The following is a 16,063-nucleotide window of genomic DNA, read 5'->3' as shown; positions in this document are numbered from 1 at the left end:
AACAGAATATTTTTTGTTGAAAATAACACTAAACAAATACGAAAGAGGTATAAATTAGAGGAAAAGTATCAAGAGTAGGAAATTTTTAAAGGAGTTTGCTGCAAAGGTCGATGAATGTTCGATCGTATTATCGAGATTAATAAGGTGTGGAATTTGTAAAGAATTTTTTAGTATTTCTTAGGTATATTGAAATAAAAATAAAAATTTCATCTTCTAATTCGGTTCGTCATTTACAGGCTCAGATTTAATATTGTTATATTTTTTACATTGTAAATATACATCTTTGCATTTATATTACAAGTATAAAAAGGCAGCAAATATAGGGGTTGATTTATTACAGGTTAATGTACAAAATCAGATTCTCGCCATTGAACTTGCTTCTCGAGAAGCTTACAAATTTCTTAAATCGATATTCGTCATACATCGTGCATTCGAACAAATGCAACAAGGTTATTTCTGTGTATATGTATTACCTTGCTCAAGTAGTAAATATACAAGCAACGAAAGGCACCCATTTTTTTCATCTCTATCAGATTACGAATTAATGCCATGGATGATCTTTTCAACGGACCTATCTCAAGTTAAAAGACAGAAGAAGAGAGAAAAGAATAAGAGAAAAGAGAAAAGGAAACGAAAAAAAGATTCAAGAATGACGTATCGGTTTGTGGGTTGAATCGATACGTCCTACCGTAAAACGACAATTTCTAGGAAAAGGCGGCTGTTCGTACTGTTATGGTAGCTCTCGGATTACCAACTGGCAGTGCTACTTTCAAATGAATCTAATACTTTCTATCGTTCGATTACGATTTGCGGGCAGCAGCAACCTGATCGATTTATCCGTCGAATTACCTCGTGCATTATCGTTTTAACCACTTGTCTTGAAAATCAGCCCGACAAAAAGCATCTCCGCGCAAAGAGGCTATTTCATCGACTAAAAAAACTTACAACGAATTCTCCACGTCAATCGCATAAAATACAGGACGTGTAAATTTCACGTCACCAGTCTAATTCATAGCCGGCACACCACGGTGTCTTCACCAAGTATTTAACTCTACACGTGCGTATATGAATTTCATTGAGACGACGAGTATTTGTCGTATTTGTTTAGCTACGATAGTAATACCTCTTCGAATACTCCACACTCGTGTGGACAGGCTAATAGACCTGCTTATAACTTCATCACTACGTGCCAATCCCTTCTATTCCGTTGCTTTTCGAAATCGGCGTTAGAATGCTTAATTCCTGGTCAGAATTGGGAGGTGTTAACGCGTCTGTAGGTGTTCTCGATATTATTCTCGCTTGTATAACCTTCGAAGAATCTATCACAGTACCTTCTATCTGCGAATCCTTTGCTTCTATCGGATTATTAACGGTACATTTCTTGAAATGAGTCCTCATGTTGCTACTTTGAGAAAATCTCAAGCCACAGTTTGGACAGGAATACGGTTTAGTTCCTGTATGGTAATTCAGATGAGTTTTTAGATGATGCTTCTTCGTGAACGCTTTCGAACATAGCGTGCATTGATAAGGCTTTAAACCGGAATGTAATCTCGTATGTAACGTCATGTTCGATCTATCAGCGAAGGCTTTCTGGCAGACCTGACACTGATATGGTCGTTCTCCCGAGTGGGTTCTAAGATGCTGCTTCAACAACATCTTCCTGGAAAATGCTTTTCCACACTGTTCACACTGATGCGGTTTCACTCCAGTGTGGATTCTAACGTGCATGTTGTAGGCGACCCGCTGATTGAAACTCTTGCCACATTCCGCACAGCCATACTCCTTACGGTTACGATGAATCTTCATATGGGAGCTCAGGTAGCCGCGGTCGTTAAAGTATTTGCCGCATTCTGGACAGGTGGCTGCGAATTCCCTGGTGCCCTCGTGAACGCTTCGGTGGTACTTGTAATTTCGTAGTTGGGAGAATTGTTTGCCGCAGTCGGTACAACGGAATGGCTTCTCTCCTGAGTGCGTTCTAACGTGCACCTAAATTTCCCATTACAGAAAAGAACAGTGAATATCTTTTTAAATTATATCTTTTATTAGTCGCGGTTGGTTACTAAAGGTTCTAGTGACAATCAGATCGAATGGACGAATTTTGTAACATGCGTCTACGTTTGTAATTACTTCTTTCTTTTCCTCTATCTTTTATTAGTGGTAGCTGGTCGGTACAGATTTCAGTAACTATTAAATTGATTGAAAAGTTTTTGCGACGCGCACTTGGAATTGTAATTAGAAAAAGGAAATAATGAATTTTCCTTGCAACTTTTCTAATGACAGCTAAAGCTGAATTACTCGATGTTTTAGTGTCTATTAAGTTGGACGTTATTTGTTGATTTCTATAAACCGCAGGTATACGTATAAATGTACGTTTTAATGGAATGTGAGCTATAAAAAGACGTAGACGAAGAAGCGTAATGTTGTTGGAAAAGATTAGTTATTGTTGAGAACTTTGAAAATGAAAAGAAAATGACATTCTATAGTACTAGTGGTACGAGATCAATTAAGTAACAGCTGGATGAGAAACAGTCAGGGATAACAATGATTATCGTATCGATGCCTAATTAATAAAAATTTCAGTTCAAATAACAAGGATAGAATTTTTCAATCAGCCTAATAATTTTGAGAGTTATTCTGATAATGGAACAAGAAGTTAGAAGCTTTATATGAAATTTTGCTAGGGTAACCTTTAACAATGTAAAATAAGGTATAACGAGGAAACTATAAATCGCGGAATTTTATTAGAACGTATTACGAGGATCAGCAGTAAGCTTAGTTAGACAAGATATGAAATTGTAGAGAAATGATAAATTATGGAACTTTATTACAGTATCTTATTATAACCAGTGATATTATCATTCGTAATTTTAGTAATGCAGGATAGAGAATCGTAAAAAAAATTCTACATTGCGTAATTTTGCAACAATGTCATATAGCAACGGTGGTTAATCAGCCGTAACATCGGTAATATACAAGTTATTAGATTAAAACGAAAAAAGCAGAAAAGATATCAAGCAGCCAGTCGATCAGTACCTTGAGGGAAGCTTTGGTAACGAAAGTCTTGCCACACTGATCGCACCTATGATTCTCCTGCGCTCCTTTGCCGCGTTGAACACCATCCTGATTAACTACAGCATCGTTATTATTATTATCACTGTTGATAATAACTCCATCAGCGAGTTTATCCTCGATCCTCGTCTCGTTCTCCAGCTTGTCGGCTTCCACGTTGGCGAAACGATCGATTTTACCGATCGACTCGATCGTATCGCACAATCTGCTAACAGGATGAGAAATTTCCAGCTTCTGCGGCGACTGAGGTAACGCTTGACCGAAATAACTACCCTTTCTATTGATATTCATACGACTACTCTCTGAGGTACTTGACAACGATCTCGTTGTCGTAGAAATTACGTTATTTTGAGATTGTACGATAGTCTCGTTGTTTCTGGCATCGTTATTCAACGATGGAGTGATTTGACCGATCGTCAATGATGCAATTTGAGATGAGTATAATTCTTGAGGCCTTGGTCCCAAAGTAAGGTTTGCTTCCAGTAACTTCTTATCGTTATTGTACGTAACTTCGTGGGTGGTAGGAACTTCGATACCATAATAATGGTCCGCAGGCGTCGAACTTTTGGGGAGCTGTCGATTAGGACTGGTAGAGATCGCTGGAGATCGCGTGACTTCTGGCACACGTAGATCTTCCCTGGTTTTCTGCAACAAGATCACATCGAAACCGCTATTTCCTTCCTCAATTTCACGCCTTAAATCTCTACTATTTGACTTTATCAGGCCAGACCACTTTTTTGCCTCTCTATTTAACACGATCGTCTTAATTACACATTATGCATATACACGTAATGTGTATAATTCATCCTCCATGGGTTACTCGACCGTAAAGAGCTCATACGGAGTTCTTGCTCGTACCAACCGTCCATATAAACCACCAATTATCATTAGAGAAAATCATCGGAAGCAATTAAGCTGATCTGGCTTGAAGAAGTGTTGGCTCTACATTAATCGTCGATTCGTGGTTTTCTAATTGTTGTTCTCAAGTTACGGCACCTCGTGTAACCGATGATCATTGATCATTCGTACCTTTGTAAAAGAATATGCGCGATTAGTACACGTATACTCGTACAAGTGAAATACAGGATCAACGGCTATTTGATAGTAATTAGAACGTTAATGCAATAGTAAGTTAAAATGGCAAAAAATTATAGATTTAATTTATTCATATTTCAGCCACCGACAATCAACATGTATTTAAAATCTGAATTTTAAAAATTCTCAAACACATATGGTAACGAAGGATAATAGAGTAACTATAAATTTTCATATTTCATTTTCGTATTTATATTTACAGTTAACTTCTACAACTTTTTTTATCGCATTGTATACGCTAATATTCCACGTAAATATTTCGTTTGCGAACGGAACCAGAATTGGTCATCTTTTATCAGCCTTTCATTGCTCTATGTTTCTGTATTTTCTGATGACATTATGCTGTGGCGCGAAAAGTAACTTACATCATCGATCACATTGGAATGGAAAGATACGGTCTGTATAAAAGCGCAATAACGTAAAAAGTTTGGGCAAAGTTAAATACCGGCGTGTGCTATTCGATGAAAAGCGTCCCACTTATTTTGCATTGCACGATACTCGAGATTGTTAATCCGTTTCTACCAATAATTCAAGTGCCAATCTTCGCATCGACGAAATCATGTACCTATATCAGCGACACGCTCTTTTAAAAGAAAGGTGCGCCTCGTTGCAGCGAGAAGTACAAGAAAAAAAGAAAGAAGAAGAAGAAAGAAGCGATTCTGCATGAAGGTAGAGACGGGGCCAGGTTGCGCAAGGTTGTAAAGTAATCGGAAAAAATCTGGAGCATATCAGTGCACGTGTCGAAAGAGAAAACGTTCCTCTCCAGATTGCGTGTAATAACGCGTAAAAGCGATTCTCGCAGCCGGCTGGTGCCACCAGCTGGTCTGGCACCACCTTCTGGGCTACTCTTCGAAAAAGAAACGAAGATGCGAAGTAAAAAGTGCACGAAGACAGAAAAAGAGGGGGAAAAAGATGAAAAAGGATACAAACAGAGGGAAACAGAACGAAGAAGAAAAAAGGAAAAAGAGCAAGTGGTACGTGTAACTGATAGTTTCATTAATAAGAATGACATTGGCCAAGCAAGAGGAGGCAGCTGGTGTCGTGGACACGTCTTATCACCTGGCACCATCGAATTACCATGGTCCGCTAAATGAGCCAGCAGAAGTGCACACCCGGAGGAGCACTGATTCCTCTGCATATTTCAGCTGAAGAAAGCAAAATGAACGGCTGGCATATCGGGACGCGCACGGTTGAACCGCGTGCTTTCATTTGTGGTGAAAGGTCGACGAAGAATAAAGTGGGTCCTGCTTGTTCCCTCAGCTCTTCTTGCATCTTTCTTGTTTCCTCTAGAAACAAGAAGCGATCGGCTGTATAGGGTGGTTTGCGAGACGACCACTATGAAATTCAAACTGTTCCCTTTATAATTTGTCGCGGACATTTTCCAAAATGTGTTTCATAAGCGTCTGAAAATGAATGAATGGTTCGTAAGGGGAAAAATATGCCAAGGTATATATCTCTTTCGTAAAAAATTGGATCGTGTTATGTTTTCAAATGTACCATGTAGTTCTCTTTTCATATTCTTGCGAGATTGATCGGTATTGAGTAATTTTACGGTTTTGGAAACATAAAAATTACTTGAAGAGAAATCAACTGCTGCTGGAAATTTGATCGATAGATTGCTCTACAACAAAGTGAGTCTTGGACGCTACATTTTGTACGAGAGACAAAGAGAAAAATTAAATCCTTTCGCCTTTTTTACACGGTTGATTAGTTGACAGTTCGTTTAATACTTCGTTAGAAACATCTTGACGGAGAAGATATTCAACACCAAGAATCGAACTGTAGAAATACGAAAAAAGTATTTTATTAATAAGAATGAAAAATCCAGCAGCAACGAAATAAATAAATTACGAAACAAAGTGAATAACAATCATAAATAACGCGAGCAATATATCGAACTCTAATACAAGTTCCAATTGAAACGATTTACTTTTACCATTTCAAAAAACAAAAACGACAGAATTTTCTAGTTATCTTAATCAAACGATACGATCATCGTTCAATGACGTATTTTTCTTTTTTCGAAACATTCTACGAATTAAACTGTCGGAACAAGCTGGAACATCATAATAATTTATATTCCTCGTTACTTTTTCTTCCTGTATTCTACATCAAGATAACAAGTTTCGTCGATTGTGCTTTATCGCAGCGATGTAAATGTATGGATGAACATGCAAAACAGCAGCATTCTTAACCCACTCAAAGCGATTCGAAACTGTTTCTGACTAATTTAACATGTTCGATCGAATTGACGAACAATATAGTTAATTATTTGATAACGTTTAACGGAGGCCTAGTTTCATTTCGTCTATACGAATCGATTCAAATGCCAGACGACGGCTTGACAGTTCAAAACAATTTCTGCTCTACTTGCACGCCAGCGATGAAACATCCTTTCTTTACGATTGATACGGTAGATAACGATTTCAGTCATGAAACGAGAAACAGGATCTGCGCGGATCGGCACAACTACCGAGTGGATTAACATTTTAACTAAATGATTTGGAATAACCAATATTTTATATGCTCGGCATGCGCATATCTAATTCACTGAGAACAGTTTGCTCTGATCGTAGGATCGCGTGTGCGTTTGTTGCAAATTCAATTGCCAGACACTGGTCTGGTATTAAGGATGGTAACGTGCTCGCCTAGATGCTTGCAATAAAGTTGAACCGATCATATAGAATATATAGTATCGTCCAAAAGTGTAGGCTCAGGTATCGATAAGTATCTTACGAGTAAAACGATTCGAACGGGAATTAGTTTAAATTTAATCTTCGAAGGATCTTTAAAGAATCTTTAGAGGATCGCTTGCCTACCATGGTTAATTTTAATTAAATTAAAAAGATATAGAATCTTTATGAAAAGGAAACTTATATCTACATTAAAGATTGCTTGGATTGATTTCGCAGTTTCTAAGAAACGTACGACGTAATCTTTTTTTCCACCGTTAACGACCGAGAAAATATGCTAACAATTAAAGCAGCGGCCTGATACTTTGGAACGCAGTGTATTATTTAGTTGGACTGGAAACACATTAGGGAAGAAATCGGACTCCGGGGAACATTCAATAAAGCTAAAATTTAATACAGTCGCGAAGAGACAAATGGCTGAATATATTTAAAACGTCTAAGGCGTACGAACTGTTCGCGGACTTTCCATAAGTGTTTTATACCTGAAACGGGGACGATCTCGAGCAGTACAGACGGGTGAATGTTATGCAATGACCCGAGCATGTTCGAGAGATCATCAAACGCGAGAGGGAGATGGAGGAAGAGAAGCAAAAGAGCGGAATGCCGAACGAGTGATTTCACAGTAAAGATTTGCAAATCGAAGGAAAGGGGAAAAGGGGGATAGAGCGTAAAAGAGAGATAAAAGTAAATTAAATGGCTAGCTGATTTTACGACGAAACTACGAGGAATCCCATTTCTTTAATGGACTGTTTAATTTGCAAAATTAACGGCACGGGTTCGCGATAATTCTGGAAAATAATTACGGAAAGTCTGGAGAAGAGTTAGAATGTTTCACGCGTTCAATATGCCTACACAGGTTCTGCTTAATTAGCCTTTGAAGCGACTTATGCTGCCGGTAACACACAACAGTCATGGCGGAAGAATAATGCAAATATTTTCACTCGTTAATCTTTCGCTACACAACTTAGCTAAACCGGACTACTGACATTTCCAATCTCGTAAACGAAGATAAGTCTCGTGACTCGTTAAGATTTTACCTCTGTCCAATCATTGGATCGAATCATTTCCATTTCCTGTCCGGTGAATTTTATTTTTTGTGTCAAATCTAGCGATGGTGTATCGTATCCGATGGACATAATATTACTTCCATATTTTTAATGCCGATATTGACGATATAATTTAACAATAAGAAAAGTATACTCTAAAACGGGCAAGTTGAACAAACTGAAAAATATTCAGGAATGCGGTGGAATCGACTATTCGGTGAAATATCATTTCAAAGTCCTCGAAAGCTTGAAAAAAGAATTAAAATTATTAACTTAATCGCTTACTCCCTATATAACGATACAAAATACTTATCATAAATAGTACATAAATGAACAAGGAATCAATCTGAAATTAATTTGCATACAAATTCTAATGCTTTAAAATATCTTGAAATATACGACATATCTATTAAAACAATAAACGAAGAAGTATTGTTATAATTCAAAGTAATCACTTTGTGTAGTAATACAGCCTCTGTGGTAGATTCCATATGGCAAGGAATCTCGAAAGATGAGATCGCCTAGTCTCTCGTTCTTGATCAAAAGCCATGGTAAACAAGTCACTTTCTGTACGAAAGGATAGCGATTGCTACCGAGCAAGATTAGTAACCCGATCTGCCGAGATCCGTGTATGCGACGTGATGTAACAATATGAAGGCACAGAACGGAATCGGTAATTGTATCTGGTCGATAATCGACCGAACAAATTCATCGAGGCTTGTGCAATTGAAAATCCGATGTGTTACGAAAAACTCCTCAAGTTACTGGATCGTGCCGAATTTTCTATAATATTTTCTCGATCTTCTTTGTATATCAGAGGCATTGCTCCAATTTTCATGAAAGCGGTGAAAGGAAATATGTTCCAACAGAGACGGAACAGTCGACCGGAGGAAAAGTCTCAAAACTGTTATATCTTCTAAACTAAAGAAAAAAGAAGAAACGAACGTATTAGATTCGATCTCTATAATCGTAGTAAAACACGACGACAGAGAGCCTGATCGATTGCCCTAACTGTAATTACTTCGTAATTACCCTACCATAAAAATAAGTAGACTCGATATTTATTGTATTTGACCCAAGAACTCGATTAATCAGCTTAGAAATTTCGTAGTTGATCGTCCAGTTGAAAAATAGCTTTCCAAATTATCGCGAGTCTGAAGAATAATGAAACTGAAGATACGACGATCGAAGATTGGGTTATTCGAAACTCGGTCGCGATTCGAGGAAATAATTGGTGGATAATTGTTCACGGCCTAGATTCGTTTAGTAGATACTCAAAAACATGTATGGTCGCAGATATTACAAATTCCCGTTTATTTTTTCTATAACTGGAACGCATCCAGATCGTGCAATCGGATATTCAGAGAGCGATTAGTTTACGAGATAAATAATCTTCTGAAAGGAATACCACAGCTGAATGTAATGGGCACCTTGAAACAGAAATCCCGCTTCGTGTCTACCTCCCAGCTATACGAGATGTTTCCAGAATACTTATTCAATTTGTATCACGCTAATGGATGCCACGGCAGCCATTTAAATGCTCCTCAAGTATCTCCACAACGAAAATTACCACTTGCTTTCCAAGTAATTGTACTTTGTACAGTTACATTGCTGTTCGGACATACTGTATCAATCGTGGGTGAGAATACGACTGTTTATGTTAACGCCACGATAGACAGATAGATTCCCAGGTACCTGGCATTTCTTCAGTTACAAAGAATTATCGTGTAGTTCGCCTAAGTATCGGTTACATGCTAGATACTCGCAATTAACGTCTCTTGCTACACGATTTTCCTTGCCTAAGAAACTCGCAATCTTCTCTAAGAAATTTTCGCAACGTCTATTCGTCTAAGGTAACATATAAAGAGCAAAATTATCATACGGAAGAATGCATGAAAAACTTACGGCATCGTCGACGTGGGGCTGAAGGACTATCGGCTGCAACTTGGGCAAATGGTAAGGCCTGACAGTTTGCTTCCACGGCGAGGCTATGACTCTATTAGCCACTTGTCTTCTCGGCGATTTCCAGACGAAACAGTGATCACGACAAGTCAAATCTTCACCAACGTCCAAATTTTCGTACGATCTGGTGCTTGCAGGTAACTGTAGAGCTACGGTTTTGCCCTGACAGGGATCGATTCGAGAACGAATTACACTGAGACGATCAGCAGGAATCCTCTCTTGCTCGAAACAGCTACCGTATGTGGATAAATTTCTGCCGGAGGTATCTTCTTCGTTCGTAGCTTGGAAACGATCGTGGTCACCTTTCATTCTCGTCTCGAGTGAATCCAATTGCATGCTACGAAGATCGTACAAGCTCCTGGAAAAGCAAAATTCCTGGTGACGAGCTTTTTCCGAAGAATCGCAACCGACAAACGGATTTTCCGAGTGTGCACTGGCTACGTCCTGGCTAATCCTATCGATCCTAGGAACCACGCTGATCGGTTGATACCGGCTGACATCTGTCTGATTCAACTTGTCCTTATCCATACGTTGATCTAGACCGTGAATAGTCTTTTCTTGAGTCGCGCTCGGGAAAGGAGCAACGGGCCACGTTGTAGAGCAATATCTACTTGGTCTTGGTCCGTATCTCGATCCGGCAAAGTTCATCGATTCAGGAAGCGGTCTGATTTCTCTTGCGGTTTGCAAGGACTCGATCGCCGGATAGGATTCCTCCTTGCCCGCGGAATCTCCATCTTGATTCCTACGTGGACGGCACCAGCGGTCACAGCGCGGATACTGGTCGCACTGGAGGTACTTTGGACTGATCTTCACGTCCTTGATGTCTTCCTGCTTGCAGTCAGCCTGCGTGCAGGTCATCACGACAGGCACCGGCGGAAGTCTAATGTGGAGGGCTTCGGCCGCGTGTAGAAACGCATTCAGACGAGGACGAGGTACCGTCGTGCTTCCTGTGTACACGAAACCAAGGATCGCCGCCAATTCTGGTGCCTCTACCCCGGCCAGGATCACTGTGATGGGCTCGCAATGCATCGACGTTCTACTGTGCGCCAGTAACACTTCCTGAAAACAGAACGACGAGCTGGGTTATTCAAAGAGGGCCAAAGATATTTATGGGCAACGTGAATGTGAACGAATGTGAAATTTTTGCTGGCCAACTTGTCGAGGTTCACTGTGACACGACGCGTTACACCGTTCTCCAGATCGAGAATTTAAATTCCGCGTGTGCGTCGCGGAGACCTCTTTCGGCTCTGGGAAAAGGTCACGGATGATCTGGTATCCTAGTTATTTTTGTACAGTTTTAATAATTCCGTATTAATAATCTTGTTCCTTGTTTGGAATAAATTTAGGTGGCCGCTAAGATCTTACAACGATGTTTTCCCCAATAAATTATTAAGTTTATCTCTTAGTTTATTTTAATTCGTTTTTATTATAAGTTTCACTTAAGTATCCAATATAGTTAATGCGAAACACTGATCAAAGTTCTTTTTAATTAGATCGTTGCTCTTTTCAGTAAGCGTCACATTTCACTTTGATCGGTGATTAATAAAATAATTTTCTATCAAAAGGTTAATTAAAATTCTAATCTCTCGTGGATTAATTCCATTAAAAGAGAGAGAGAGAGAGAGAGAGACTGAGAGACATTATGTATAAAGATCACAGATAGATATAAATTTCATAGAAAAGTGAAGTTACTTGAAAATATAATTTCTATTCTTATCTAACATAAATTCGCTTGAAATTACTTAAAAACGCTGTATTTCGAACTTGAAATACTTACAATTAGAATGTCATATAAAGAGATTCTAGTTGTTACTAAAGATATTTCAATGAATTTCCATCGAGATACCAACTTCACCTCATAATTTCATTCACTCATATGACTTCTGTGAAAACCGTTCTCCGAAACTTCGTCTTTCTTCTAACGAAACGAGTGTTTTCTTGAAACGAGAGCGAAATGAGTATCGATATTCTCGTTCAAGACGGTTAAAACGTGCCACTATGCTTCCTTCTATGCAACCGGACGCATAAATGGAATCAACGCGAGTTCTACAAATGGTTTGCCTGGATCGCGATCTACGTCTACGTGCAATGCAAAACGTTCAACGACGTGGACGTTATCTGGGATCATAAATCTTGAGGATAAAAAAACGCAGAACTATCATGCATTCCGAATTAACAGAGAACATACTAACGCTATACAGCGATTTACATACTAACATTATAGAACTTATTCACCATATATACTATAGTCACTATAGTTTACAATGGTTGCTAAAGAGCTTCCGGTGTTTCCATAAATTACTTTGAAACGGGGATAATCGAATATTAAAAAGTAATAACTTAGAGCGATAAAATATATTTATATTATTATAGAAGAGATGTAACGTGGCTAAAGTTTCGTATGGTGCCCAGTATAACGGCACTACTAACAAATTACTGACATGTGACTTGATAAAAACATTACACAATTTTTACTCTCATTGTGTTTGTGTTTGCGTTCATTGAGTTACAAGATTTTTTTGCAACGTTTTCACAGTTACTGATTTAAAATGGTTTTATTTATGGCTTAAGCTGGAAACTTACGCATGATTCTATGTAATTGACGCTCACCAGCTTTTCGTTCGCGACTAAATATTACCGTCACCGATATTTTAGTATCAAACCAGTTTATTAATTTTGTTGTAAATTGTGTGCGGACGTTTATAATGCGAAAATACAAATATCTATCTCAACTAATAATTTGAACAAAAATCAGTCCGCGAAACAACTTTATAGATTAATTCTATTAAGTACATGTTACATTTTTAAAAACAGACATATTATTTTCATGCCATTTTTACTTTTTTACGTGAAAAGGAACAAATTTCGTTATTTGACTTATCAATACAAAAATTTTCTTACCATTTATTTAGCGAGAATGGCTCAATTTATATAAGAAAACGCATATTACAATGCGAATGAATGTACAACATATTTTCTATAAGATACGTATTACAGATATTTTAGAATTCATAAAGATCAATGGCTGAAATAACTGGTTAAACTAAACGTAGGTAACTCATGGTCGTATACATATATCACATCAAATGCTTCATTAAATACATATTAAGAAACCAACATGCAAAACAAGAAACTTTAATTGCTCTTCTAATAACAAAAGTAATTGAGATTGATTGTATCAGATATTTTCTATCCTGTATTAAAGGTTTACTGCTACGTAAAAAGTACTACGACTCGATATATTATACGATACGATGTTAAAACTCACGGAAAAAGGGGGAAAAAGTATATCTATCTATCTATTGCCGAATGTATAAACGAAATTGCATCGTGAGATATTTTATTCGGATATAAATATAGCATCAGAAATAGGTTCATTGGCAAATATTGCAGCAATTTGTAGTAAGAAAAATTAACTTAAACTTCCCAGGGCCTTTAACACCCGTTCTTCACGGTAGAATAACTTTAAGAGATAAATCACCAGATATCAACAGCTTTCTTTGAACGTACCACGAGACGCATAATTATTACACCAATTTTCTATCAAGATAGAACTGCGAACGATAACACGACGTAAGTAATGGCAGTCATTAGAGAACCGCGGCAAACTTTTCTTTGATGCGTAACCAGTCGATGCGTCGGCTCGAACGACGAAGGGACAAGCACACAGATGGAGAAAGATCGACGATCGATTTCGTACTCCAAGGAATCCCACAATTTTCAAACGGATACAAAATTGACTAACCCGTGATCCTGTTCTCCTTTCATCCTCTTCTTTTTTGTTATTATTCGATTCTGTCGCTGACTAATTCGTTTTTGTCTGAATAATACGAGCGAAACACCTGGGAATTCCACGAATATTTTAAAAATAATTGTTCCATTAATCTGCGTCGCAATTAAAACGACGAGCTAACACGTTTCCTCCGACTTGCTATAAATAAGAACTATTAAAACGAGGACTACCAGAGAAGATTTTTGTGACAACGATATATTGCCGGATAGAGTTAAGTCCAACTCACTTTTTAACGTTTTCTGTGATATTTATTCTCTATTTTATAGAGGTATATAAAAGTATGTGAAAAATAATACAGTGTATGGAATTTTCTTATTATTTGTATGTGTTGAGATATGTATAATTTTCCGTGCTGGACTGGGTTGAATGCGTAGTAGAGATGCTTGTATGCGAGTGTCGGTGTGTGGAGGTATGTGTGTGCACGGCGTCCCGAAAAACAGATGACTGTAAACTAGAGTCGGTTAAGAGTCGGTTAAGAGTCGGTGAAGAGTCGGGTATGGAAGAAAGTGCTGAGACGCGTGCAAGTATGTATCGATGAATATATAAGGAATCGTCCATGAAATAAATATATTACTAGTTTAATATCAATCCTCGGTATAAATTTAGTGTTCCTATAACATTATCTCGGCTCCAAAGATCCACAATTCTCGACAGTATGTGCAATGAATTATGATTTAGAAAAGTGTTGCTGTTTTTCAGGTGAACGGAACTATGGATTCGTTGTAATACAAAATTAGACTTTTGTTCAACTCGAAAAATTCCCCTAAATAATTAAAATAATACGTGTTCATCAAAATTATTTTTATCACTATAAATAGTAAATCATCGATAGATCTAGCTATTTTGTAAAAACATTTCAAGAAATGCGATAAGATTTTACTTCGGTATATAAATTGCTATAAAAATCCTATTAAATAAAACGAACGAAAGTAATAACGAGATACCTCCAAGATTTCATACAATACAAAGTTTTTTGTCTATTTGGCTTAACAGCACATCTCGAAAACGTAACCTGCATTCCGCTTTATGCAGAGGTGGTGCAGGGATATCTTCGTTAGTTTCTCGACTGATAGCAAAATAAGTGAAAATCGTCAGCTCGATCCTTTACAGAATTCTTACTTTAATCCTCATTGTCCAGTTTAATAGGACCTAACTTTTTTTGCCTACATCACTTCTGCATTAAACGGCTCATATAATGTAGCAAATATAAGAGAAACAGGTACGTGTTACTCTGCTTTGTTAACCGTAAGTGTATTTGATCTAGTCACCAACTTCGCTGCATTTCTAACGTTTCGAACGCTACGCTAACGATACGATCAGATACGGTAATTAGTGGAAATTAACTCGATATCAACAGATCCAGGAATGTGGATTTTATTCATGACATTGCTCCACTTTCGATTAGATTAAACCAGCTCTTTCGATGAGATTCTTTGTCTGTTCAGCGTACAGAATAGAGTAATTACCTAGAAAGCTGCAGTCTTTTTGTATTTCGATGACTTTTTAATATGCTATAGAAATCGATAGTATTATCGCCGAACTATTTTAGTTTTCGACATATTTGCAAAAAACTGTCGCTACCACTATAGCAAATTCTGCCAATAATTGTACGTCCGTGACAGCGTTGTGCGTTAATATTGGCTAAAATATAAACAGAAGAAAAAAATTAGCTCTAAGTCAACCGTTAATGTTAAGGTTATTTTATCTGTCCGACAATCAATGTTAAAGTATACTATGGTCACGCACGCACAATTATAGGCAGAATTCATTGTAATGGTACCGACGGTATTTTGCAAATATCTCGGAAACTAAGACCGAGCGGCGGTTACATGTATAGGAAAAGCTGTGTACAATCACGCAGCCAACAACGTATTTATTAAGGAATCATCAATGGCGGCAGCTTTCTAAATAATTACCGAGGATTAGTACTTGGTACTTAAGTACTTACACGTTATAGACTTGTCACGTTCAGATCAGATACTTTCTTTCGTGTGTAACAAACCGAGGTTGCTATGTAGGCGATTTAATGAAATGCACAACCATAAACCTTATCGTTACGTTATCTATATTGTAACAATGTTTCAAGCACGATATACAGATAGAGATATGTATCTTCGAGAAGAAGTAGAAGAAGAAGAAGAATCTTCAAGATTAGCGTTTCCAACCGTGTGGGTCTGAGATGTTTGATTTGTGAATAATTATTACTAGAAACAATTAAGAATACTCTTTGAACATAGCAAAGTACCAACCACGTTTATTTTACTAATAAGCGTGCAACATTAGAAAGGAAACTGAACCTATTTATAATACTATTGTGATAAGAAATCTTGACAGTGCTTGTAGTTTATACAGTATACCGCGAATTTAACTTCGTGATACAGGCGAAATCAAAGGAAATTCTAGTA

The 16,063-nt window shown here is 37.6% G+C and overlaps 1 protein-coding gene across 6 annotated transcripts in view; it reads right to left on the bottom strand.

Moving 5' to 3' along the window:
* Positions 1 to 223: 223 nt before the first annotated feature.
* Positions 224 to 16,063, bottom strand: part of LOC138183209 (uncharacterized) — a 31,177-nt gene continuing 15,337 nt past the window's right edge. For 4 of the 6 annotated variants that reach the window (XM_069119883.1, XM_069119877.1, XM_069119878.1 and 1 more), the window contains 3 exons: positions 9,809 to 10,924; positions 3,034 to 3,714; positions 224 to 1,986 (listed from right to left, as the gene is read on the bottom strand). In XM_069119883.1, coding sequence (XP_068975984.1) covers positions 1,183 to 1,986; positions 3,034 to 3,714; positions 9,809 to 10,894 — 2,571 coding nt within the window. In that variant the 5' untranslated portion in view covers positions 10,895 to 10,924 and the 3' untranslated portion in view covers positions 224 to 1,182. Of the gene's footprint in view, positions 1,987 to 3,033; positions 3,715 to 9,808; positions 10,925 to 11,642; positions 11,920 to 15,606; positions 15,671 to 16,063 lie in introns of those variants that run through there. The other 2 variants (XM_069119882.1, XM_069119881.1) reach the window with 2 other exon arrangements.

This window comes from Bombus flavifrons, chromosome 9 (genome assembly GCF_040668555.2).
Source record: "Bombus flavifrons isolate JBK064 chromosome 9, iyBomFlav1_principal, whole genome shotgun sequence".
NCBI lineage: Eukaryota > Metazoa > Arthropoda > Insecta > Hymenoptera > Apidae > Bombus > Bombus flavifrons.
The sequence above is the reverse complement of the archived record's forward strand: the minus strand, read 5'-3'. Positions and strand labels throughout refer to the sequence as shown.